Below are 26,148 nucleotides of genomic sequence, written 5' to 3' on the forward strand. Positions count from 1 at the left end.
TTTATGTGTTTCGAGCATGCTATATGCAGTTTGAAAAATAGGAGCAGCTCCAAAATTGCCTATATAAATCCTGCCCTTTCCCATACTCCTTTTTTTTCAGAGGGAAATAGGTGGAAGAGGGAACAAGCCTTTTTACACTATGCAAAGCTTCATAGGTCCTTCAGTATAACACTCCAACAGTTAAAAACTGTAACAAGCATTCTTCCTGGCCACATACACAGTACCGATTACCATGTGAAATTTGAAGAGCTACTCATGAGTTCAGTTCAGCTAACCAGATTTCAACTCTTTAAACAAAAAAAAAGGATATGGACCAATGTTTTAGCAATCAGGTTTTGACTAGGTGTTAATGGTTCCCATCCACAATATTCCATAGCTCAGGAACACTGTTTTAAAGAGCACTGGGGGATAAACAGATACATTTTATTACTTACATATTCAGAATGGATTTCTATGCATATTATCATGAGAAAGTCAACATTTTCCCAGTGTGTAGATGAACAAGTTTTTAGTCCATTTTAAAATACCTGAAGCCACGAGAGCTGGAAGCAACAGAAACAGCACAGCATAGCTTATACAAAGTGTTGCACTGTAAGAGTTCTGTCATTTGTTTGATGTAAAGGTTAAGCACAAACACAAAAATAAATTATAATTATCTTAAGCTCAAAGGAAGAAAAGTCTTCTCCCTCCAGCCTCCTCCTCCCCTTTCTTTAATCAGGTAAAAATTCATCTCAAAAAGTGAAACTTTTCAAAGTAGGATGGGAAAAAACCCTGTATTTAAGACACAACACCATCAGATACAATTACACAGAACTAGTAATATGGACAAATCAAACGTTGCAAGTTCTGTTTTAACACCTACAAAGCTGAACAAAAAAAGGCACTGGAGAAAAATTTTTAAGACAAGCCAGATTCATCAGTTGGTTATCCTGAGTACCTACATCAAGGGATGACTGCAGAGCAGACTTTAAACAGTCCGGTGTTCAAGGACGTAACTTTACTGAATATTTGACTGAACTAATGTATCTGAAGCATTGCTGCAACTGAAAAATAACGACACCTCCCAGATCTGAACTGACTTTAAAAGAATTGGATAGACCTCGAATCAGTTGATACTCCAATCAGAATACTACAAACTGATCCTATTGTCACAGCTTTTCCCACACATTTCCCTTATTAAAAAGATGCCAGATAAGTCTGGAAATTTTAAAGAAATGCAAATCTGACCACCTCATCAATACTGGGAAACTTCCACATGTCCTCCATGTCCTCAATTCATTTATTTTATAAATATTCATAAATGTTTTTATTGCACACATGTGATTCATTAACTACACATATCAATACCAGCTCAAAGCCAGAAACAGCTTTAAGCATAACGTATGTCTACAGCAACATCTTGCATCGTATCATATTGTTTGACAGTTCTCTAAGGCTTTTTATATAGTACAGAAGATGCAGATGTGTATATATAAGCAGGTTAAAAACCAGGCCACATAATTAGTTTTTCCGAGGTTCTTCACTTAAAAGCATCTCACTAAATCACAAGTAGAAATAGTGACACTTATTGCCAAAGCAGTTCATTAAAGAATTTAGGATCAGGAAACAGAATAACAGAATTGATTTTATGAAGTATTTATTACAAGGAAAAAAAAAAAAAGACGACAAGCTGTTTAAGTGATGTTACAGTAAAAAAAAATAAAATAATCACACAGCTTTTTGGTAATTGAGGTTGCTATAGTTTATCAGCTCAGTTAGCTGACTGCTTTCAGTATATGAGATTTTACTATCCTGATTTCATAAAAATCTATGACAGACTATAATCACCTGAGCTTTCAAATAAATAACTTGTTTCCTAGCACGTAGGCCACAGAACAAGCCTCCCTATTTGTCAAAGCATAAAAAGATACACAGAGCAGTGCCAGAAAGATTAAATATTCTGCAGACATTCAGTTCTTTGCACAATATGTAGTTGCTGTAAAATAAAATAAAAATCAGAAAACCAGCCCAGCAGTGGTGAATGAGTACCCCAAGCATTCAGACAACAGGAAAGTGACTGAGGTGGCAGAGTGGGGAAGCTACTGTAGCAGCATCTACGCAGGCTTTCAGCTTATTAAATGGAATAATGCACACATTTTTTATTGAAAACAATTTTGTTTTGCTAGTCCCACTCAGAGAAACAAGCAATCGGCCTGAAAAGTGGAGAAGGAAAAAGGCACAAATTATATAAACTTACAATGACCTACAGATATGCTGTACATCAGAGCGTCTGAATAAAAAGCAGAAAACACAACTTCACTGCATTTCACCACAAAGACCACCTTGTGGAAAGACAAAATGGTGGAACAATTCCAACCTCTTATTCAATTTTTTTCCTCAGCCTACACCTCACATATGGAGGACAAACTCTGAATGAGATTAATCAGGTCTGAAACAAAAAGCTTCAGATAAGTTGCTATTTCACAAACTTTGCGATTGCACAGCTCTGAGTACTATTTTACTTAAGATAATACAGATTGATGCTTATTCCCTCCAATCTTGCAATGCACTCGTTGCTGCATGAACAGCACTTTCCTCACACCTTTGATGGTGTGCCGGTATCATCGCTAACTATAATGCACATAATTTACAAGTTATGAATGCTTCAGAGCTAAGAAACTAAGATGACATATGCGAGAACAGCTAGCAAAGCGTTCCTGAGCCACAGAGCTTGCTAATATAAGGCCACATTTATTATGACATAATTCTTTACCTGGAACTTCTACTAGAAGTTATATGGTCCTTATCTCTCTATATAGATGAAGATAATGCCTCTATCTGCATTTGCAGTAAGGAGGCTGCAGGCAAGCACTCAAAATCCTCCACAGAGCTATATATATGGGGAAGTATAATACACACTCATAGGATGTTAATAAGGAATTAGAGAGATGCACTGATTATGCATCCAGAACCTGAAAGCTTCTTTATTTGAGCTTCACAAGACAGATCATGGTGAAGTCAGTGGGGTTTCCTAATCTCGGTATTTTCTTTTTAGAACTTAATGGCGAAATTCTGGCAGGATAGCTCTCAAGTGCAACAAACTTTCAGCCATTAAATCAAAAAATCTATGTATACTGCCACTCTTACTGGCTCCACAGTATTTGAGTAAATACTACCGTAACATATCCCAAATAATGATGCATAATTCTCCACTTCCAGGCATTGTTCTCAGCAGTAAGTTTAAGGGCCAGTCCTCAACTACAGGCACAAGAGAACTATAGAAATCACTAAAAGCTTGTGGATCCAACTACAATCAATCAAAACTCTTAAAAAAACCCACCCAAACAAAAACATAACTATCCCTAAAAACAAAACAACAAAAAACAAACCACCAAACCCCCCCCCAAAAAAAGCAACCCAAGACCACCACATCCCCCAAAAAGATTTTTTTTTCCATAACTGGAAGCAATATTTTCAGAAAATTCAGAGATGTTTATCTCGTCCTATGTTTTTTACCTAATTCTCGATGATTTCTCAAAAGCATTACTTACTCCGTATTTTTCTTATGATACCTAGATAATGTCCTGCTCTATGCTTTCAATCAACTTATTACACTGGAAATGGTTTTTTCTAAGGCACCTTGCATGATCATAAATAGTGAAATATTGCTATCTATCCTACTACGTGGAATAGGAATGTAGGTTCACTAAAAGTGTTTACACAGTCATGCACAAATTGTTTCTTTAAACTAATCCCTCTTCTAAAATCCAAATGAAGAAGCAATACATAAAAAACACCAAAACCAATCAACTTCTAAAAAACACAGTTAAACATGTATACTTTCATCAATTTTTTTCAAAACTAAGCCCAGAAGTTCAAACGAAAATTAAAAAATTAAGGTTTGGACAGACTGCATATCATTAACACACAAACTGTACACACATTAGCAGTCCAGACTTTTAGGAGACTACCGTTTTGCACATGTTCTACAATACACCAAAAGCTTTTCCACTGCAAATGTAAATCAAACCAAACACATACATCAGTCCAAAGAATATTTGAAGGAAAAGAACAAAACACTCTTTAATAGCTCTGCTTTGTGCAAAGTAAGAGTAAATGACCTCAATAAATACCGCATCAAGTGAATAAACTAACAGGTTTAACCTACAGGTTAAGGTACTTAAGAGGTCACGGAATGAAACATAACTCTCTCAAACAAGTCCAGTTTGGGCTCGTCTTTGCTGCATCACGTGTGCTGGTACTACAGAAGCTTAGTTCCCCCTACAGCATCTGAACCAAGTCAGTGGTTCTGCAGTAACAATCGCAGACCCTGTTGGCTCAGAGCATTCTGCAGCAGCCGGATGATGTCATGTCTTAATACTGCAGTAAAATCAGAAACACTTACCTATTTGTACTTGTTCTGGCTGGCTCAACGACACAAATGCTGATGTATCATCAATCCACGACACCTGAATGTTACCTAGGAAAGGCAAAAGAAATTATTATCACTATTTTTTATCTTAGGCTTAGCTACAGATTTTATCTGATGTGCCATGAAGACAGTCAACTACGAGCAACTGCATCTGAGAAGGCTTTTGTGCTCTGTAAAGGTGTGCAGCGCATGCACAGTTGTACATAAGCCTGGAGCTGCTCAGAAGGCAGTGACTGTCAGGGCTGCATGTGCATCCTGGATGCCCTCAGATTCACGAGAGTAGGGACCAAAAGGAAAAATCAGACACGTCTAATACCTTTTTCACTCCATAACTGTTTTATTTTTTCAACTCTTACAACAATTCAAGTAATCTTAGGGTCTTCCTAGTTCTCCCTTCAATGTTCTGTGTAATTCTAAAATAAAAACTGAAGCAGATTTTTCTGGGAAATGTCAGCTCTGTACCAACATAAAGAACAAATGCTTGGGTTTTAAAATGCATCCATCCTTCATAACTGCAGCATTTCCTAAAGACATGGACAAGCTCTGGTTACCACTCACTGTACAGACCCCCAAGATAAGAAATTGGAGCAGGAGGAAGAGACAGTTCACAGCGATGGAGAACACCAGTTATTGCAACACTGAATCTTCCAACTCCGTTTTGTTTGGATCACACCATGCATCATTTCCTGGAAGTGCAATGAAAACTGAATTTGAAATATGAGGACAAATGCACAACATCAGGAATCCCACCTGGAAGCTGTGACCATGGAACAGTGACTGGAAATAAGTTCCTCCATTCATCAAGCAGTTAGTCCATTTTCTATGTGAATGGCTTGAAGTGTCACATTAGCACTAAAAGAACTCATGATCAAGTAAAAGTGGAGGAAAGGATTTCCACTCGACACAAGGTCTTATAGACTGAGAGCCATTTACATATCCTGTCCTCATCTAAGTTTGTACAATTAAGATATTGAAGAACGCTGAACTTTTTTTCAGGCAGACTAGGAAATCTAGTTACATATAATGTTATACCACCAGTTAACCTTCCGACAAGATTAAAAATAATGATGCAAAATGGCTTAAAATGCATTTTATTTTCAGATGTTTAAACTATTTAAATCTAATTTAGCCTACAGGTTACAAGGTTATAGCAATCTCTTCTGAAATCTAGCCCAATAATAAACAGATTTTCTAATTATAAAAAATAAAAGCGTAGTTAGATTTAGTTTGCAAGCTATAAATTTAAATAGCCAGCTATTTAAGGCTTAAGTTATAAACATTTTTATCACTGCCAAAACCATAATTAATTCAAGCACGATTTCTGACATTTCCCTATACTAAAAGGGTTAAGGCTACTATCAAGAAGAGCCTACACTGAGAATTCAAACATAGTAATTTCTTTAAACACCATGTTGGGAAAAACAATTTAATTTCTAATAATTCAGTCTTTGAAGAATATAGACCTTTGCTGCCTATTGGGAAGGGTCTTTACAGTAGGGAGAACATGCTCTTGGCAGGACATTTAACATTTCACAACACAGGAAAAGCCCAAGGTGATTTATGATTGCAATTCAAAATTGTTAAGCATTTAGTAAGGCAGACAACAAGCTTTCTGCAAATATATCAGAAGTCAAAACAATTTAACACTGTTCCAAGAGTGTTGACAAGTCAGTGTTCTGAATTTCTTTGATTTCAAGTCCTCCGTTTTTTGCATTAGTAATTACAAAATTTACTAAACAAACACTTCAGACATCTGAGACCATAATCTTCTGTAACGCTTCAACAAAGAAGGGCTGTCCAGAAGCTCACCCTTTCCTACAATATGTAATTGGAATATGGAATTAATTAATTCCATAAATACCCTGAACAGACCAAAGAAAGATCAGAAAGAAAAATTCTCCCAAACGTCTTGCAATTGTGCCTGCCCTCAGCATAAAATACCAAAGAGGATCCAGGATAGACCAAAAAGCACCTGAAGGAGTTCAGCTTCTACTCAAATGGACTTAAGGGCCCACATTTTCACTAAGTATCAATCAAAAATAAACAATAAAAATGCAACCCATTGATACCACATCATTTCAGTACTGCACGCTTATTCATTGCTGCAAAACGGATGCTGCACTCCTTATGACATTGGTATTCTAGATAACCAAGGGTTTCAAGACCTGCCAACATATGCTGCCTTTATACTCAGTCTTATACATTTTAAATATATCATCTTAAGAATAAGTCAAATATTAAATAGTGGGCACTGAGCTGCAATATGAAGAGAGTTGCAACAAATGCTCTTATGCAATTCTCCATGCTTAAAAGACTACATCACATTTCATGATTATTAAGAAACAAGGAGGGACAAGTTAATAAATTAAATCATTCAGCAACATTGCTAAGCACTCAGTAAATATTGTGCATTTCAAAAGTATGGTGAAAGGGCAATAATGATTTGAAAACCAAATGCATCTGCACTTGAAGTAAAATATTTAGCAATCAAAGCCGCATGCCTACATACTGCAAAGTTAATCCAAATAAGCCATATAGGACAATGTAATGGAATACCATGTCTAGAGAAATAAAACAGATTTCTCTCTCTGCACTTCTAAAATAGATCAAATGTTAGCCTATATGACCCCTTGCCTATTTGCTACTACATGTTGCTAAAAAAATAAGGGTAACGTCAATTACAAAATTACCAAATGAAATAAACATCTTCACCTAAATACGAGTAGATAAAAATCTGGTCTGTTCCTTCCAAGATGAAGGTGCAAAGTCACATTTTTTTTTTTCCTAAAAACTTGAAACTTCCCTAGCTATAAACACAAACATGCAAACAACATTAAAATCCACAGGACTAAATTATACTGATGGATTATCAGTCAAACAGATTTTCCTTCAGTTTTCAGACCAGAATGACCAAATATATGGAAGGGCTTCCATGTAAGGGACAAAGTAAACTAGGACTAGGCCTTCAGATGGAAATTATAAGGAATATGTCTATATATGTCTATGGGGAAGATATGAGAACAGACATATCAAAGGTGTACAGAGGGGCTTCACTATTTCGTTACAAAACAACCAAGGGGTATTAGATTTTATCTAATACAATACAGAAGTTTTAAAACCAAAAGAATCTTTAACATAATCATACAATCATACAATGATTAAACCAAAAATGTTTATTAATATATTCTACCTTCTTAGAATTAAAAAAGACCTACCCATTGACACCATGACAGAATTGCTAACAGTTTCTGGACATTGACTGTATCAGACAATATAAATAGTTGATACTTTTAGTGTATGAGCAAGGGTTGTATTAAAGGCAAACATTTTCCTAGTGAATAATTGAAAAGGGTTAACAGAGCTTCCACCTTTCTGGCAGGAAGACAGGGTACAAAGAAAGCAAGAACAGCTGAAGGAAACATTGGCATGAGAAAAAAGGAGGAAAGGACAGAAAAGCACAGAGAAAAATAGGATTAAAGTTTAACTCCCTCAAAAAAAAAAAAACCCACACCCAAAAACCTAAAAGAAACAACAACAACAAAAAAAACCCAGAACACTAAAAGAACTCTATACCCAAAAAACCCACCCAAAACCAACACCCCAAGTTTACTTGCCTATATGAACATGAGCTCAGGAGAATATTTAAGAATTATATTGTGTGCTGGAAGTTTCCCTTAAACAAGGCTGTTCACCTGTAAAAAGGATATTTTCAAGCCCCACTTTCTTTTTCTTTTAAGAAAAGTTAACCAGTGAGTTGGCAGCACAGCCGTCACCAGGAACAGACGTTGTAGTGAACAGAACTTGTAAATCAGTCTCAAAAACATATTAAGAATCACCTAAAAGTCTCTTATTTACTATCTTGGACTACGCAAGCAAGATTTAGCCACACAAAGGACTGGTTACATTTTAAAAGTAATTTATGCATCTTCAAGATGACTCTGACTTCATGAGCTATTTCAGCGTTTCTCTCCCTCTTAAAGATGACTCTCACCAAATCGAAAGCATAGGTTTGACTTCACTCAGCTGGAAAACTTTCCAGCAGTAGTTTTTATAATACTTTATACTATGTGTTTTAATTAAAGCCCAAAGACATTCATTTAAGTAGAAATGAAGGCTATCACAAAAGCTGTACTGCAGCTACTACTGTTTTAATACCTTGGTATGTCACATCAGCATGACCAAAGAGACTACACATTTGAGACTTTAAAGAAAGTGGTTTAAGAGACTGCCTAGTACTGCAAGTACTTGTACAGTGAAACTCCACCCATGAGACTATAAAAATATCTTTCATGAACAGGTGCCCACCCGGTATGCACACAGTACTGAGAGACTTAAGAATCGCAAACACTCCTTCTAGAGTAGCAAACATAAAACAGTTCCAAGTCTGACACTGCAGCCCCTTCAGCTGTTTCACTGCTTTCATTACAAGGTTCATGGAAGATTACAGCTCTGCTTCAATTCACACTAGGGTAAAAGAAATTAAAGTAAATTTTTCTATAGAGTCAGATTATTGTTGTTATCCAATTTAACAACTGATTTTTCATCTAGATAAAAGCTTACTTTTAATTTGTTTAACTGGTGTGATAAATTGGGATAATTCATGTTTGTTACTGCCATGTTTTGGGGGCTTTTGGCAAATCACTGGAAAAGTATGGGTACTCCTAGAATTTTGGAAGGAATAATCTGCATTTTGTGTTGAGATGTCATGGCAATAAGACCTAAACCAAAATGTAGATTAACTACTACCTCAAGACCAGGAGTTTGTAAATTCAGGTATGAAAACATTCAGCTCTGAAATTTGGGAGAGAAATGGGAGGTTCAAAACTGCAGAGCATTTTGAGACGTTCAAGTATGACCCCTGGTGGGAGTGATCTGTGCTCGCGTTTCACACCAACACGGAAGGGGAATAGTTGATAGAATAAGAAAAAATTTATGGCAGGGTCTGTAAAAGCCTACAGGAATCAAGTCCAAACTCTGTTGTTTCTTACCCTGTAATTGCATCCCTAGAAATATCTAAGTTTTGACATTCTCATAGCCCCCTTGGGAATATTAAATCCTCTCTAGCATCATACTGGCATCGTGCTGCAGCACAGATCTAAGTCAGAAAAACATCCAGAGACCCTGTACATAACCACCGAGTCACAGTTCTAGGGGAAGAGGAGAACAACAGTATCATTCTGTAAACTAGCGTGGTGACCCACAGCAAGCACAGGAGTGATAAGACTGAGTCCACTGAGGGACTTCCACCCTTTTCCTAGAGATAAAATGTCCTTAGGGGTACCACAGCAATTATTCAATGGAGATTACGTTGAGGTTTGCCCCTGACTCTGGTCGCCAAGCTACAAACTCTGACTTAAATCACTAAGTGGTACACAACAAGCAATTGGACAAGAGGAAATGACCTCAAGTCGCACCCGAAGAGATTTAGCATGAATATTAGTTAAAATTTCTTCACCGAAAGGGTTCATCAAGCATTGGAACAGGCTGCCCAGGGAAGTGGTCGAGTCACCATCCTGAAGGTATTTAAAAGGCATGTAGATGTGGAGCTTAGGGACACAGATTAGTGGAGCTGGCAGTCTTCGGTTTAATGGTTGGACTCAATGACCTTAAATGTCTTTTCCAACCTAAACAATTCAGTGATTCTGTAACTTTGAAACAAGTGCAGTTCACTGATCAAGCACCAGCTAAACAGACATCTCTTAACTTGCTGGACTCCAAAAGGGGAAAGGTCCACTTCCTAACAGAACACCAACCTGTCCTTCACAAACTTAAAAACACATATATGAACATGCACAGGTTTTACAGCAATTACACTCCAGTGTACAAAATTGCTACTGAGACTTTAAGCAAGACTGGGGGCAGAAAAAAGGGGAAACTATACCATATTGTAAGTATTGCAATAAAATATTTCTGGAAAAACATGCAAAACATATTTTAATAAGAGTAACAATTTTTGGTTTATGTTAAATATTTATTAAATATAAAGAAGTCACCTCTTCTCAAAAGAAAAAAGTCAACCCCCAAACAACAACAACAAAAAAAAGAGAGAAACTACCTCAACAGAAAATTATTTGCAGGCCCAAAATATCACTTATGAAGCACTATCTTACCTAGCAGTAAGAAACTAGAAACCAATCTGCGATTAAAATCTTGGCAACAACATCCAACACAGGGCTGTATGGGAGATCCTTCTTGTTCTGATTTAAAGACACAGAGCATAACAACTGTGTTCTGCTGCAACAGCTAGGTATCAAGAGATCACTGTCAATTAAGTAGAATCTCCGTATCCTTATGTTATATACTAATACTCAATAAAGGAACATGTGGGATACTGATCTTCAGTTATTAGACAGCTTTTTTGTTCTTTCTTCTGACTTGGACAGTATTCTTAATCTTGAATCCAAACAGCTCTTTTCAAGCTCGCTTGCTTGCCTAGACTCACGTCAGTCAGTGTCTGGCTTCAAGTGGACTGTGGGATAAACCTTATTCCTAAAACCTTCATCTCCCTCTCACACCAATCCCCATTCGCTTTACCCATCTATAAAAACTTTTATGTCCTCCCAGGAGAGGCTATAAATAAAAGGATCGAAGGTCCACAATATTCCAAAGCACCACATAGATTCCTAATGAGACATTAATCAAAGCAGACATTTCCAACACATCATTTCAAATCAAGTCCACAGGACAACATTAAAAAAATTACAAAAACCAATTCATCATTACCTGTACTACAAGTACGTCTACATCCACAGATTAAAAACAATATACAAAACCAGAGTTACTTGCTAATGACAAAGAAAGGGAAAAACATATAAGGATAGACTACGTCACTTACCAAAGGCACTGAAAAGCTGGTAAAGGTCACTAGTCTTCCACTCTTTGGGAAAAGTAACATGAAGAACATGATCTCGTTTTGGCTGCACTGTGAAACAAAACAGCATTTGTTAAAGTAAGAGTCACTGCTGGTATCCTTAGAATATCCTGAAAAAGTTATCCAATATGGTCATGTAGCTTCTTTATTTTCCCTTTTTCTGTTAAGAAGAAAACAGGCCAAGGTCTATGAAACGATGCAGTTCTGACTGGTAATTACAGTGACTGATAGTCTCCTCAGACTGGTATGTACAGCGCAGTACAAAGCATGGACATTTCCAGGTGTAACTTTGTTCCACACGTAAGGCTTCATTTTTGCACGAATTTTAACTGTACCTTTCAACAGCTACAGTGTTTCCTGAACAGATAGAGAAGATTTTTTTGTACACTTTGGTTTTAAGCCTTCCCACTCCTGCCCAAATGGTTTCACAGAATTTTTATTCACCAACAATTTTTTAACAACTTGTGTAAACCCTACCGAAACCAGCAGTTAACTAAAGGTGTCAAACTCCCGGTTTCCAAGTCCTAAACAAAACATGTCATAAAAATAGGACAGAGATTTTCAGCTGCATCTCTCTTCTAAGGAAGAGACTGCAGCGTCAACTCCATTATAGTATTAAAATGCTAAAAAAAAAAAAAAAAAATTCTTCACGAAAGCACCATTATGCAGGTACCAACAGTAAAAATAACACAGCCATAACCCAGCACCTCATAACTGAAATACTGAATGCTTAAAGTCAGGGGAAAATAAATTTTGTAAGTTTTCGGTTGGGTAACTAGTTGGTTTGCTCCACATAAGTAAAGAACCTAGTTTTTCAGTTGCAAAATAATGGAAGACGAGAAGGTGATCCAGTGCTAACTTGTAACACGGTGTCTAAGCAGTTGGTCAGCAGAACCTGTGCAGCTTGGGAAAGGGCAAGTTTTTCATCTGTCTGTTCACACAGGTTGAAATAAAATTGATATTGGAGATAGGTATGCAGGAACATAGCCTTTTCCAGATGAAACAGTATGAACTGAATAGGTATCAGCTGCTGGCATTCAGGCACTTGTGGTTCACTTCTAAGTGCTGTAATCTTTTTCACTCAAAACAAGTCAGGTCAGCATGATTTTATTAGAAACCCTTTGCTAACAAGGATTCTTGCACAGGATGGAGACACGAGCAGCTAAAGAGCTTTAGCTGAGTACTGGGGAAGTCCTGTTCCTTCAATCTGCTACTTCAAAAATCAAAAAAGACACAAGATTTTTTAAGCACCAGAATTCAATTACTTAGCACTGCACAAGCCAGACACCAAAACCCCATAAGTTGTCAGACCAAACCAATGAAGATCAAGTCACTGCTGGATGACCTGCTAAACAGCTAGCAAGTCAAAGGTTTAAGTACTTGCAATCCAGTAGCAGAGAACTGCAACAACTTCCATTTCAGATGTTACAACAGCCTTTTTCTATTGATTAGGGAGATTAAACTAGTCTTAACCATCCTGTATCAGTTTATTCTTCAATTCACTTTGAATCTTCTGTTAAAACTTTACATCTTCTACCTACTCAAGTAAGAAATATTTGATTCGTATTCTGCTTTGCAGTCATTTTGAGCAGCAACTTCATTCTTTTTAAAGGAGTTATTAATACACAATAAAGAAAGATGATGATGAAAGTCACTCTCTCACATTCAATACTATTTGACCTAGCACCAACTCCCATTATCTCTGAAAAAAAACAAACTGACAAACACAACAAAATTTACAGCAGTCATCTAGTTAGTCATGTCTCACATTTTTCACTTTAAATCCAGTCCCTGAGTCTATCTACCACAGAGGTGCAGCCTTAATCTTTGTGTGGCTTTACTTCTCTGCAAAACCACTCCCTACAGACAACAATCAATGAGACAGCTTATTCAAACTACAGTGGTGTTTACATCTCAGAACAGAAACAAAAGTTTCTACAGCACGCAGCCAAACATGCCACTCGATGTGGACTTTCCATTTAGAAGCTCAGAAAGTCTCACTGGTTCAGATTCTGCTGTAACATGCATCATTGTGCTCTACGTGAGCAGCTTTCAGATAAGAGACAGATATTCAGAGGCAGAGTCTTTTTTGGCAACTCTTCTTGGCAAAACATCAAAACAATCCTGTAAGTTGGCTAGCAAGTGGAAGTAGCATCTTTACAGTTTAGTAGATTTGGCATTCTCTCAATGACCCAAAGTATTTATCCACTCTTCCACTCAGTATCAAACAGTTGGGGAAATAAGTACACAACATAATTAGTTAATCATTCCAATAGACCCACAGAGATAGAGCTCAGTGGTCTGATCACTGAACTGCATTTAACCTTTCAAGCATATATCTTCCTCTCCAGCAGTTACTCCCATCTTTATAGAACTGCATTCTGTAACTACTAAACTAGCATCTAATAAACGGTCATCCTTCAGTTTGAGCTTTCCAATGCATGGAACATGTCTTCCCATCAATACTGCTTCCAGATGAGTATAATTAATACATTTGTGTATCTGACTTCACGGTTAAACTTAAGCTTTCATCTAGTTGAAGATCAGACTGACCTCCAAGGGCTTCATATTTTTCTTGAGTCAAGACATCAGTGGTAACTCTTATCTAAAGTTTTCTCCCTCGTAATGTAATATCTGTTAACAATAAAGGCCTTTATACTGGAAAAATCTGTTTTCATTTAAACGTATTAGCAACTTATTACAGACCCAGGTCTTTAACCTGAAATAACTTAAAATGTAAAAATATTTTAGGTAATATTTTTCCACTTATGTAATCATAATCTCATGTGACAAAAGAATTCTGATGTTTTGATTGAAGTTAAGTCAAGGTGCTGCTGCACACAAATTGCAAGGGAAAGTGCCAGAAGACTTTCAAAACCACTTGTCATTCACTACGTCACACCCCGCGTTTACTGCTGGTATGAGGAGAGAGGGGGAAAGTGATAAAACGTCACTTTGTATGTTGTGCAACACACAAGAATAATGACCTAAAATAACCATAAAGCTGTTAGCTTCAGACTGTTAAATTTAGTTACAATAGTTTGAACTGTTCTAGTCAAATTCCCTTTATAATGCAGACTACTCTGGTTAAAGCTGAAGAACCTATGGTTTTATTATCTCATTCAAAAAAAGCGGGGGACACGACATTTATATCACTTGATAAGTAGCTAATTACCTAAAACCAGCCAATGTCCTAGGCTTTAGATATAAAATAATTAATCTTTACACTTCCTCCTCCAGGAAATTTGTCAGAATGGTAGTAAGTTTACAATGAAATAAGCTACTTACAGTCTGGTCCTTCCAAATTGAGATATGGTATGTCCATTACTCTCATAAGAAACAGCCTGAAGCAAAATGGAAAAGCATTAGCAAATTTCTACTTAAAGACCTTTTAATAAGCTTTCCTTTTCATACAGTAATTTTACCAGTAATTTTATTTACCACTTAATTAGCCTAATAAATAGCCTAAATACTATATATTTCAGCTAGTCAGTAAAAACAGTTTAAACTTCATGGGATGAAGGTTGTCCGTCACCCACACAGGATAGCACAGATTTGGTCTAAGTTGAGCTATATGAAGAAAAAGCTTTCACAGAATTCTTGGAACCAGCTACTTTTTGATACCACTCTAATAACTAGCGTAGTTTCGTAGGTAGCAGTTTTCATAAAGATGAAGTTCACTGAAATACAACAACAACTTCAGGGGAGAGTACTAGATAAGCTGCCCTACCGCAGGCTTTACCATGTTGAGGAAACCAATACAATGGCCAACAGTAAGAACAGACTTATGACAAAACAAAAAGGCATACACCCAAACTAATTAAGATCAGTTTTTATCCTCTGAGATAAATCTTACGTTTGTTTGGTCAAAAAACTATGTCTCTAAACAGCACATACACACAAACACACTGCCTAAAGTGACAGCATAAATACCGACTTAATATTAAGTGCACATGAATTATTGTACAACAGTAACCGCGTCTTGTAGCACTAACACCACACAGGTTATGAACACTGAGTTGCAGCATAATGCGTAATTAAGTATCCATGATTATAGTTCTAAGAGTCCTCACCTATCAGCAGAAAATTTCAACTAGTAAGGTTGTTCTATTCTATTTAAAAGCCATACTGACCAAGCTAAAAAAGGTTATTTCCCATAGCCTGGAGGCTGCAGCCAGATCACATGGCCAGAGGTCTGCTTCTCATTATGCAATGTTATAAGAACTTTGATGTAGTCTGAGACAGTCTCTTAGAAGACAAGTGTTTCTGTGGCAAGTCAGGTAAAACAGGGAGAGCAAAGGTCTGATAATACCACTTTCACAGCAATGCATAAGTAGTCTCAAGTAGTCAACATTCTTCCTCCGCACTGAGCTACAATGAAAATTCTAACAGCTGTGATGAACTGCATAGAGAAACCGATACAGCTGAAAAAAGGAGAAGGCATCTTTCTAAACCCAGAGCAGTTTACCAATCGAGCTCAGTAACTAGTACAGCCACACGTGCGTTAAAGCACAAGGACAGTAATTGTTTGCTCATACACAGTGACTGAAAAGCTACTGGTCAAACTGCAGAAAAGCACGCTGACCTTTTGCAATAATTTTGAAAAGAAAATTAATATAATACAGGAAAGCAGAGGGAGGAATTAATTGATTTGCAACACATGCCAAAGAACGTAGCTCCCTGATTAGACATTTTCCCCAAATACAGCACAAAATCAAGGTATTTGCGCATATATCAAATGTTGGTTTCCAATATCTCTTTTTATGAAAATAATATTTCTAAAATAATTTCTGTTTCCACAGACCGTCATGCCATCCAGCTCAATAAACCATGGTGTTTTCATTTCTCTACACCTCTTACACCCCTGCCTCCAGCTACACCAAAAGAAGAAGCTCAACATGCAAACAACCCAAGGAGATACAAAATAAAGTTCATTAGAAGTTTTGCAGGGGCTTGCGGATGGGGGCAGTGAGGTATGGAAGAAGAGAAAAGATGTTGCTCTAAACAAAATAGGTCAAAAAAATTCAAATCAAATCCAAAGCATGTAACACAATACAGCATCTGAATTACACACAGAGGAGTTTAGATACTGCGGTATGAGAAGTCCCATCATCTCTTTTAACGTAACAACTTTTAAGTGTTCATCAGGGATTACTCACAGCAGATTGTTTGCATGAATGTGATTTTTCAAAGTTATTGTATATAAAATGAAGCATAAAGATTACAGAAATGAGTCTCTGGAATTCTTGGCTTGAATTGTTTATTATATAACTTACTATATTATGCCTAAAAGAGCCAAACAACCCTAAGGCAGAGTCTGTTTTTAATCAGTTCCGCTCTTACAAGAAGTTTAAACTAAAGATACTACCTATCCTAATCATCAAGCTATATGAACATTAACCTATATGCTGGCCACCACACTTTAACAGCGAGCCACAAAGTTCTGTAACTTTGCTGACATAATGAAAGAGGCCAAAATAACTACTGAAAATAAGCATTACCTTCCTTTGAAGGCTAAGTTTGTAAAAATCAAAGCTTGTTTTTTGGGCTTTAATTTTACTCCTACTATTCACGTTAGTGACAAATTTATTCAATCAAAAAATATTTGCAAAATACTACCAGTCACACCAATCACATGAAAGTTTAATCTCTAAACTGTATTTAAATATTAAGAGTTAGTATTGAGAGATCTTAAAATTAACACTTTATAAGCAACCCAAAGAATCATAAAGTGATCTCCTTTAAAGAATACTTTCAAGACTACCTGGATAATAGTTCAAACTGAGAACACTGCTTCTGAAGAATTGCTTTATAATAAACCACTCTGTTAAGCTGCTTTCAGGAAAAACTTTTGTGACAGACAGTATAACTTTCATTTGTTTAGCTTACTGTTTGCATGTTGTAGTTTGTGTTTTGCTTGAAGAACATGACTACAGCACAAAGGAAAAGGTTTCCTTGTTCTGACTGCTGCCCACAGGATCAGGTAGAACTTCTGGAGGAAGGAGGAAGATAGTTTTTTTTCTCCCCAGGAGGAAGAGAGGATGCTCAGCTAGGGAAAGCTTCTAGACCACAAACTAGAGAAAACTAAGTGTAGCAGGAAGGTAGCTGGCAGACCAGAACATACCTGGGAAAAAGGCCCAGAAGCAACATCCTTCCTAGGGACCTTAAGATCACTATATAAATTGCACTGGTCTGGGATGCTACTTAGAGGTGCTAGACAGACCAAGCGCTGGAAACAGAGATCCGGTCTGCAAGTACATACTGAGCAGAGCTAAAGACGTGTTCATTTAAATATCTGACAGCTTTGACTTCTCACACATGCTTAAATCTCTTCTATTTTTTAAAAAGCAATTAAATAAATTGAGTTGCATTATAGTAAAAATCCTAGCTTTAAAGTGCAAGCCTTGGCCTGCTCACTGTAAGAAAACAGTGGGACAGTCTCACCTCCAAGCTCTGAAGTGAGGTGGCAGATGTTAGTCAGAATATGGCAAAGCTTCTAAGATCATGTGAAAGTAAGACATGGCAAGTCTCCCAAGTTTCCAGGATTTAAAAATAGTATCTATCTTTTCTGAAACAAGAAGCTACAAGTTCTGAATAACGACAGAATGGAGAAACTTTCTTTTCTTTTTTGTAAACAGTAATTTTCAGTTCTTGCTTCAAGAAAAAAAAAAACTACTTTCCCAACAATTTCCAATTTTTTGTTAACTCTCTCTTTCTTTACAGTTAGGCAGTGCTAACTCTGAAGCCAGAACAGACACAGCTGGCTTCCTCTCAGAACTTTGAAATATCACTGTTAGAGAAATGTCACATTTGAAGAACACAACATGAAAAGCTTAACTTTAATGTACTATTGTGACAGTTTTTCAAGTTTCAGTTTGTACTTGTTGCAGACAAGTATCTCTAGAAAGAACTGAAATTGTCTTGGTTAATGATTAAAAAAAATAACACCCTCAACTGACATCTATTTAGTTAGCATGTGTGTGTGCTGGTGTTACTGAAAACAACCCTATCTTGAAACGAAATTGTGCCAATCAATTCTATCATCACCTCCACGTTCACATCAAGTGGTTGCTGCAGGTCCATGTTCAATTTAAGTGATTATTTACAATTTATAATGACCGCTAGGATATATGGATTTACTGCCTCACATGTCTCTGTCAAGAGAATTACCTAACTGCTGTCACTAAGGTAATTTGGTTTACAGACAAATGAAAGTTGAAACCCATTGATCACAGTTATTCCCTCTTTTTGTCTGGGCCATCTGAAGCTAAAACAATTGATTTGGCCAACTCCTCTACAATACGGTTTTAAAGGATGGAATTTTTCCTGAATTTACAGACTAAAGCACTGGCAGCTTTTTAGTTTCAACTTCTTCCCCTTTAGGTGACAGGTTATACTATTTTTAAGATTAACTATGCAGAGATTCAAATCTGTGCATAAAGACTTCTAGATTTCTTAAGTCTTATCCAAATTTGTTCAAGTAATTTGCATGAAGACCCAATTAAAAAGCAAAATACTCATTGTAGCATCATCCCATAAACTGCTCATGTATGTTTATTATGCGTCCTTAAAAATAGGCTACCTTGGTTTAGATTGGTACTATAATAGGGATATTTTAGTTTTTCCAGACCGTTTAGCGTACTCAGTTTTAACTATCACCATTCTTTGACAGTGCCCTACGACATAAAGAACACTTGATCAATTTTTCTTCAGTTCCACTACTCCTAAATCTTACTCCAGAAATAATTTTCTGAATTGTAAACATATTCTCAACACTGGCACGGACAAGGTCATTAAAGCAGTCCAGGTACTCTTTTAAGTGTCCTTTTACAGGTTAGCAGAGAGTAAACCATTCTCTTCGAAAGAATGGATAATTAGTTTACAAATTCTGGCCTCTCTGCAGCATTACTAGCATGAACCAGAAAGCCAGTCACACTGAAGTGTAAAGAAAAATGCAGTTAGCCACTGATTCTGAGGCTAGAGAGATATGTATATTCTAAGGCTATATATATATATATTCTAAGGCTAGTGTTATATTTCCATGTTTTAGTAGGTCTTTTAATATAACTACTTACTTGTTAAAAAAAGGTTCAATGAGTTTCGATCTAGCAGACACGTGACTTTTTGGAGGACTGAGGAACGAACCTGATGAATTAAGAAGAAATTCAGTATCTAATAAGCAGCTACAGATAGCACTAAAGAGAAGGTTTGAAAAAGACTACATGGATACCTAGGAAATTAGCCATGGAGATGAAGCACAGTCCAGTAATGTAAGCATCGTATCCTGCTTCGTGAAGTTGTTCAGAGGCTGTATCGTAACTTGGAAACCCTTCTGCACTTTCTGAGGAGAAAAAATAATTTGTAAACACATTAACACAGAAGTTAAAGGCAGCTGTGTACCCATGCATCTCTTTCATTAAAGCCTAACATCTTATGTCTAAGTTTATACAATTTTTAGTATTTCTGAGAATTCTGAAGTTCTGAAATATGCACAGTTCTCGTTTGCACTTTTAAATAAGAACAGGCTCCCAGAATCAAAACCCTTTCCTGTTAAAAAGCTCTTAATCCGCAGACCTACTTAATCAAAATGGAGTATTAATTCTAACACAATGGCAGCAGGATTCCTCACGCGGCATTTTTCTTTCCAGTCTTGCATTTGAAAGAACAGACACTCAGGCTAATTGAAAACTCTTTTAAACTGCTTGCTAACCATCTCATCGACCTATAGTCAGATTTTTCAAGGTATTGAAATGATGAAGATGGAACTAAGTAATTAAAGGATGTCTTTACCGATGACTTTATTGACAATCATGCTTGGTGGTTCTGTGAAGATCTTAAGAATTATTTCCTGGATCACCTCTGGAAGGGGAAACCTTCCCAGAAGAAAAATGTCCAAAAGTGCCCAAGCTCACTAACAGAGAAACGTGCACATCACATTTTTTAATTTACCATTTACAATCTTTCCCACTCCCAACACCAAAGTTATTTCACCTCTGTAGTTCGCCTCTAGAAAGCTGGCTCATTTTCATAGCCCAGAGCTATACTGGGAATAGGACTGGAAGAACAAAATTAACTGCTTAAAAAGTTAGAATCATAATTGTTACATTAAGGTACAGACTGAAAAGTTAACTCTAATTCATTTTAATCGCAAAAGATGCTAAAACAATGATGAAACATATCCAGGATTTACAACAGTCATATAGAAATACTAGCGTAACCTACACAATGGGAATATGCAAGCACATACACTTGTATTTTTGAATCCAAATTCTATATTTAAACCTAGAGTAGCAAAACATTGGGCCATTTTTTAGATGAGCTCTTTCATATTTACTTAAAAAATAAAGTTGCCTGGGAGTCAGACAATGTTAATCTGTACTGGCTGAGCTGAAAAGGACATTTCTTAGTGCTTAATTTATTCTCTTTTTAGTGGGTATATGTCCAAAAGAAAACATAAATGAACAGTTAACAGACGTATTCTAGTATTTTTAAACATACTTTGCTCTGCATGTTCTGAACCACATTAATCATCTCTGATTAAATATTATCACTTCAGAATCAGTTAACTGTTATGGTAATGTTTTGCTCAAGAAAAGAAAAGGTAAAATTATTATTTTATATTACAAAAGTAGAAGTTGCACTCAACAGCTGCCAAATTATGTTGCATCCCGAGAAGAAGGTACACAGAATACACCACTGAAAGATCAGCAAACAATTACTGTATGCTCCACACTCATGGTACTGCTTTGGTCTAGGCACCAACAGCTCCTGCTCACTGTCCAACAAATTGCAGATTATCCATCTTATTATCTCTCCTGTTGCTACTGCTTAAGTGCACATTCAGCAACACGAAGTCTCATTCATCTTGGTTTTGATTAACTATTGAGATTTCCCCTTCCAAGATACTCTACTGTTCAGTATTGCCCTCCCTTTTCTAAATCAGCAGCTTAAGAAAAATTCCAGAACCTTGAGATAAGCTTGCCCTTTGATTAGATACCCTTGCATTCACCTCAAAGCAAAGAAAGCTCTAAAGGAACTTTAATAATTTCTAGAACACACGTGATTAGTCACTACTGTGTAAGTACTCCTGGTTTTGTTTGTCCAAGTACCTAATAGTGTTCTCTGGCTTTGATTTGAAGCACGCTAATAAGCACAACATTTTTAAAACAATTTCAAGTCATTCATTAAAAAAAAAAAAAAAAAAAAAACAAGCTAAAAACAAAATGCCATCATTAGAAGATGATGAAACTGCTGTTCACTGAATACATCCATCACTCTACTATCTGAACGGAAGTGGACAGATTCCTTCTGACTTCCACTAACAATTCTAAATACAACTGCACTATATACAGCCCACATCTAAAGTCCCTTTCATAAAAACATTAAGTATTAATAGGGGGCTTTACATTTCAGACTAAGAACAAAAATAAAAACATTTTCTTTCCTCTGAAAGAAGAGGAAAATATTTCAGAAATAAGACCAATACAACATATCCTTACCAACTTTAGGAGGGCTGAATGGAATTTCTTTTAAACGCTTTTCCAGTTCTGCAAGGGATGTATTATTAATGATCTCCTGCAAGAAAAGACACCATGAACTGCCAATGCACATTTTCTCTGGAAACTGAAATCAAATAGCATAAATTGAGTATTTATTGCTGCCACCTTGTGTTCTTTAAGGATTTATACACAGCCTCATTTCAAATTAATACACCGGAGAATTCTGTCCACCTAAAATGTTAACTTGGCTCACCTACAACAGAGTATCTATTAGTCACAAGCACTTATTAATGCTTGTAAGAATTCCTGATCGTGAATTATGCCAAAGTAATATTTCTATTTGAATCTGGTTCCATGCATGGTACACGTGGCAGGGGCAAAGGCAGCACAAACAGCAAGATAAAATATCCTAAGCATTGACCATAATGATTGAAGGCATTCAAGGGGAGCACTGAAGTGTGCTTACTGACTGGACATTCTTGAATGTCTTTATAAGTGTAAATACTGCTGATTTAGAGGAATACAAAGACAAAGCGAAAGAAGCCTGACGATCAGAAAGCAGTTCCTACGCTTCCACTTAGCTGATTTGCATTACTGAATCTATATATGCATATATAAAATGTCACAAAAAGATACAAAGATTATTAGTTTCTTCAAACCAGACTTCTTGGAGTTCTTCATGAAATATACTTTAAAAATCAAGACAGTGGAAAAAACATGCAGTATCAATAACACGAGAAAAAAAATAAAAAAATCTCACACAATCTTTCCTAAAGTTATCTGGATTTTTTGAGAACCAATTTCCCTTTGCTTTGTTTGCAGTTATCAAGTCTGTAGTCTGAAAAGTTAGCAAGAACACAGCACAACAAACAAGCTCAACTGATGCACTGCACTGGCATCCCAAAGCACGACCTGGGTAACGGCCTAAACCCCATGCATCTACTGTAAAAATTACAAACACCAACCTAACTGTACAAAACGTGAAACTGGTGCAGGATTATTTTTCAGAACACAAAAGCTTCTATTCTTACTACAGCAGTACACAAGAAAAAAATGAAAACATCTACTAATTGCATTTTAATGATCTTTTCTGTTATGCAATACTCTAAAGCCAGAGACGCACAGAAAGATAGATGTTGCTTCATCAGCAGGTTAAATTAATTGATTCTGAAGGCACACAGGAAAGCAAGAGAGTACAGCGACTTATCTCAATACTTCTTTCAAAGAATAGAACTCAGGCTGCAAGGGGTTTTAAGAGAAATCTGTAATTTTTTTCTCCTGCTGACTATCCACTCAACAGCAGGCCAAAACAGATATTAATGATGATGTTCAAGCACTTTTTTTAGACTAACTAAGTCAGCATTCACAATATTCTAAAGCTTTGAGTATAAAAGCAGCTTCCAGATCCTCTTTGTTCATGAATAACACTTTTTATTTTCTCCTCAGGAGACGTGCAGTCTTGTGCTTATTTACAAGACAAACAAGTCCACTGATCACGTTTTAAGTAGGAAAAGCTGTACATATTTTGGAATTAAAAGTTGATAAGTTACCTTAAAACTGCAAACACAAAAGTCACTCATACAAAAGTAAAAACTCGTATTCTAAAACAGTGGTAATTTTAGATAACGGGTTAAGAAAAGTCATTCTTTCACAAGAAGGATCATCACAGAAAAGCTTGTTAGACATTTTTCTCTAAAGCAAAAATAATTTCTTTCAATACACACTTTATGCAAACTTGTATCTTAAAATAATTCTAAAATATTATATTAATTTACCTTAAAAGGTTGTGTACTTGCCATCAGTTTAGTATCTAATAGCCTAGAAACAAAGTAAGAGTTAAATAAGTCGAAATGGAAGAATGTCTATTCTGCCAAGTCCCCAAAAATGTTTTGGTGTATTAGCTGGGAAGCAGCAGTTTTACTCTGCTGAAAAACCACTCAGATCTCAGAGCAGCCAAAACACTCCTTGGCTTGGTTCAACATGAAAAAGACAGCAACTAAGCAATAGCAAGAGATGCAAACAGTAAGTAGTAAATCAATCTTGTCCCAAACATTGCGCAGATTCAAAACACACAACATCATGCCAGAAACAAAGAGGTAGCAAAGCATTTGCCAAGGATGAGAACAGTACTACTGCTTTTCTGAAAAAAAGGAGCTACAGAATATTTTAAAAACTATATCTAACTCGCTCACAGTTTTATTTCCAGTAACAGCAAAGTTACAAAGCTAAGACAAAAAATATCAGCTTGCTAAAACAATACTAAAACAGCTGAAATTTTGAACTAAGAACTTACCAGGGAAAGACGCATGATGTTACTTCCTTGAACTCACTTAGGTCCTAATTTAACATTAAACCAGAAGAGAATAAGTTAACTGCTTATCGGTCTCAGGGTGACAGACAGTAGTAGCTACAATTATCCAATCAGCTTCTAAAACTGAGATACAGTGACTGAATTCTCACCTCTTAAGAGATATATTTGTCAGCATAATCATAAATACCACCAGCAATTATGCAGAATTACAGACTAATTTTTTCTAATTTGTCCATGATTTGCAAGAGAAATGTTGTAACCCCTCCAATACCTTTCCCAATTATATGACGTAGACTACATTTAATTCCATCTGTGTTAACAGGTCTACTTAAATATTCCCAGCACTTAGTATGTCAGTGGAATATAAGCAGTCAGCGGAGGTGGACATTTGATTGCCTATAGGTTTACATCTCCCAAGCACCAAAAGGACAGGAACAGCTCACAACTGCTTATGTTCCAACACTGTCCAAGCGAGTCTGAAACTCCTTTTTCCCTTCCCACAACCAAGTCTTGCCAACATCCACAAGCCCTTCAGGACTGCAACTAGGTATAATCATCACGCAGGTTATCCTTCCCATGAGACTTTTGGCATCTTCAGACAATGCCCTCAGTTCCCTCATTGCTTACTTTAACCTATTGTCAGGCAGCTGCAGTCATGAACTGCAGTCATGAAAGTATGCTCCCTGAAGATTATTCCAGCATTCCACCTCATCACCCAATAATGCTGAGGGTCTACACCAGTATCTTAACAAGTCAGCCAGATCGACCTGCCATCATGAGGCAGTTTCTGAAGGACTAACAGATAGGAGCAGAAACCACAATTCAATTCCAATGTTTAATTTGAACATTTTAAAAATGTAAAGGAGAAGAATTTCATCCAACTAAGTTTTCTACACGAAGATTTAAGAAAATAAGGCAGTAGCCCCAAAGCCATAAGTGTTCTTTCTAAAATACTTCTTTAAACTTTCTTTTGTTCTTTATTAGATTGTCATATGCATCCATTCACAGAAAGTTTGGAGATAAGACTGAAGATAAATACATTAAGGCATCTATTTCACCATCTGAACCCTCAGAACACTACTTACATCAGGTAGGGGACAATAAAACTGGTGTATGGTATGCATAACATCCAGTAGCATATTGTGCCCAATAACAAGCTTGCCCTGGGAAAAGAACATTAAACGTTAATTACACTTCCAGTCACGGCCATGGCAAAGGCAATATGTGAAAAGCTGAGGGCGGATGGGAACAAATACAAATCAAACCACCCTATTTGCTCTCTGCCTGTTCCATAGACTCCTCCATTCTCCCAGAGCAGCTATTCCTTTTTCCTCTACTCCAACCACTTATCACAGACTTCAGAAGCAGCTTGCAATGGCAAGAAGACGCACTAGAACAGATGCTTACAACTTGACTTCCAAATGTAATCTGTTTAAGGTTGAAGTCAAGTGATTTCTTTCGATTTACAACCAGATGACAACTCACAATATATTCCTTACTGTTGTTGTTATTAGGGGAGTGATCTGGCTTCTCACTGTGCAGAATCTTTCATGCCAGACATCATACAAGCAAGTTCCTTCTTGAAAAAGTACATTAACTTTGATACATTCAACCTGACAACGTTTTCTGCTCCTCTTTGTCTCCCATTTGCTAGAGAAAACAATATGCATATGTGGGGGCTTTTTTTCCCCATCTTAAAAGCTCTAAGAAATTCGTATTGTTGACAATAATGACTCTGTAATATCATTAGTTTAAGAGCTTACTTAACCTAGCATACTCAACCACTGTAAAGGATGAAGCAACATCAACTTTAAAATGTAACATTAACTTCCAAAACGCAACAACTAAATAATCCTTTCTTTGAATTCATCATTTTATATAAATATTTTCTTACAAGCAAAGGTTAAATATCATGTAACTTACAGAATTAGCAATAGCATGAACGACTCTGGAAAATCCTACTGCATCATTCAACTCTTCCTGTGAGCAAAGATTCTGATGTCAGTTAAACACAAATACAAATACTGCCCAAACCGTTACTAAGTACTGGCAGACA

General features: G+C 36.6%; 1 protein-coding gene across 3 annotated transcripts in view; it reads right to left on the reverse strand.

Annotated features, from left to right (window-relative positions):
- The window catches only part of PARN (poly(A)-specific ribonuclease), a 50,754-nt gene that overhangs the window by 16,316 nt on the left and 8,290 nt on the right, over positions 1-26,148 (reverse strand). For all 3 annotated transcript variants that reach the window (XM_054080314.1, XM_054080313.1, XM_054080312.1), the window contains 10 exons: positions 26,016-26,072; positions 25,178-25,255; positions 24,075-24,118; positions 23,557-23,599; positions 21,782-21,857; positions 19,513-19,623; positions 19,358-19,427; positions 14,571-14,626; positions 11,247-11,333; positions 4,385-4,459 (listed from right to left, as the gene is read on the reverse strand). In XM_054080314.1, coding sequence (XP_053936289.1) covers positions 4,385-4,459; positions 11,247-11,333; positions 14,571-14,626; positions 19,358-19,427; positions 19,513-19,623; positions 21,782-21,857; positions 23,557-23,599; positions 24,075-24,118; positions 25,178-25,255; positions 26,016-26,072 — 697 coding nt within the window. The remainder of the gene's footprint in view (positions 1-4,384; positions 4,460-11,246; positions 11,334-14,570; positions 14,627-19,357; positions 19,428-19,512; positions 19,624-21,781; positions 21,858-23,556; positions 23,600-24,074; positions 24,119-25,177; positions 25,256-26,015; positions 26,073-26,148) is intronic.

This window comes from Cuculus canorus, chromosome 15, assembly GCF_017976375.1.
Source record: "Cuculus canorus isolate bCucCan1 chromosome 15, bCucCan1.pri, whole genome shotgun sequence".
NCBI classification, from domain to species: Eukaryota; Metazoa; Chordata; class Aves; order Cuculiformes; family Cuculidae; genus Cuculus; species Cuculus canorus.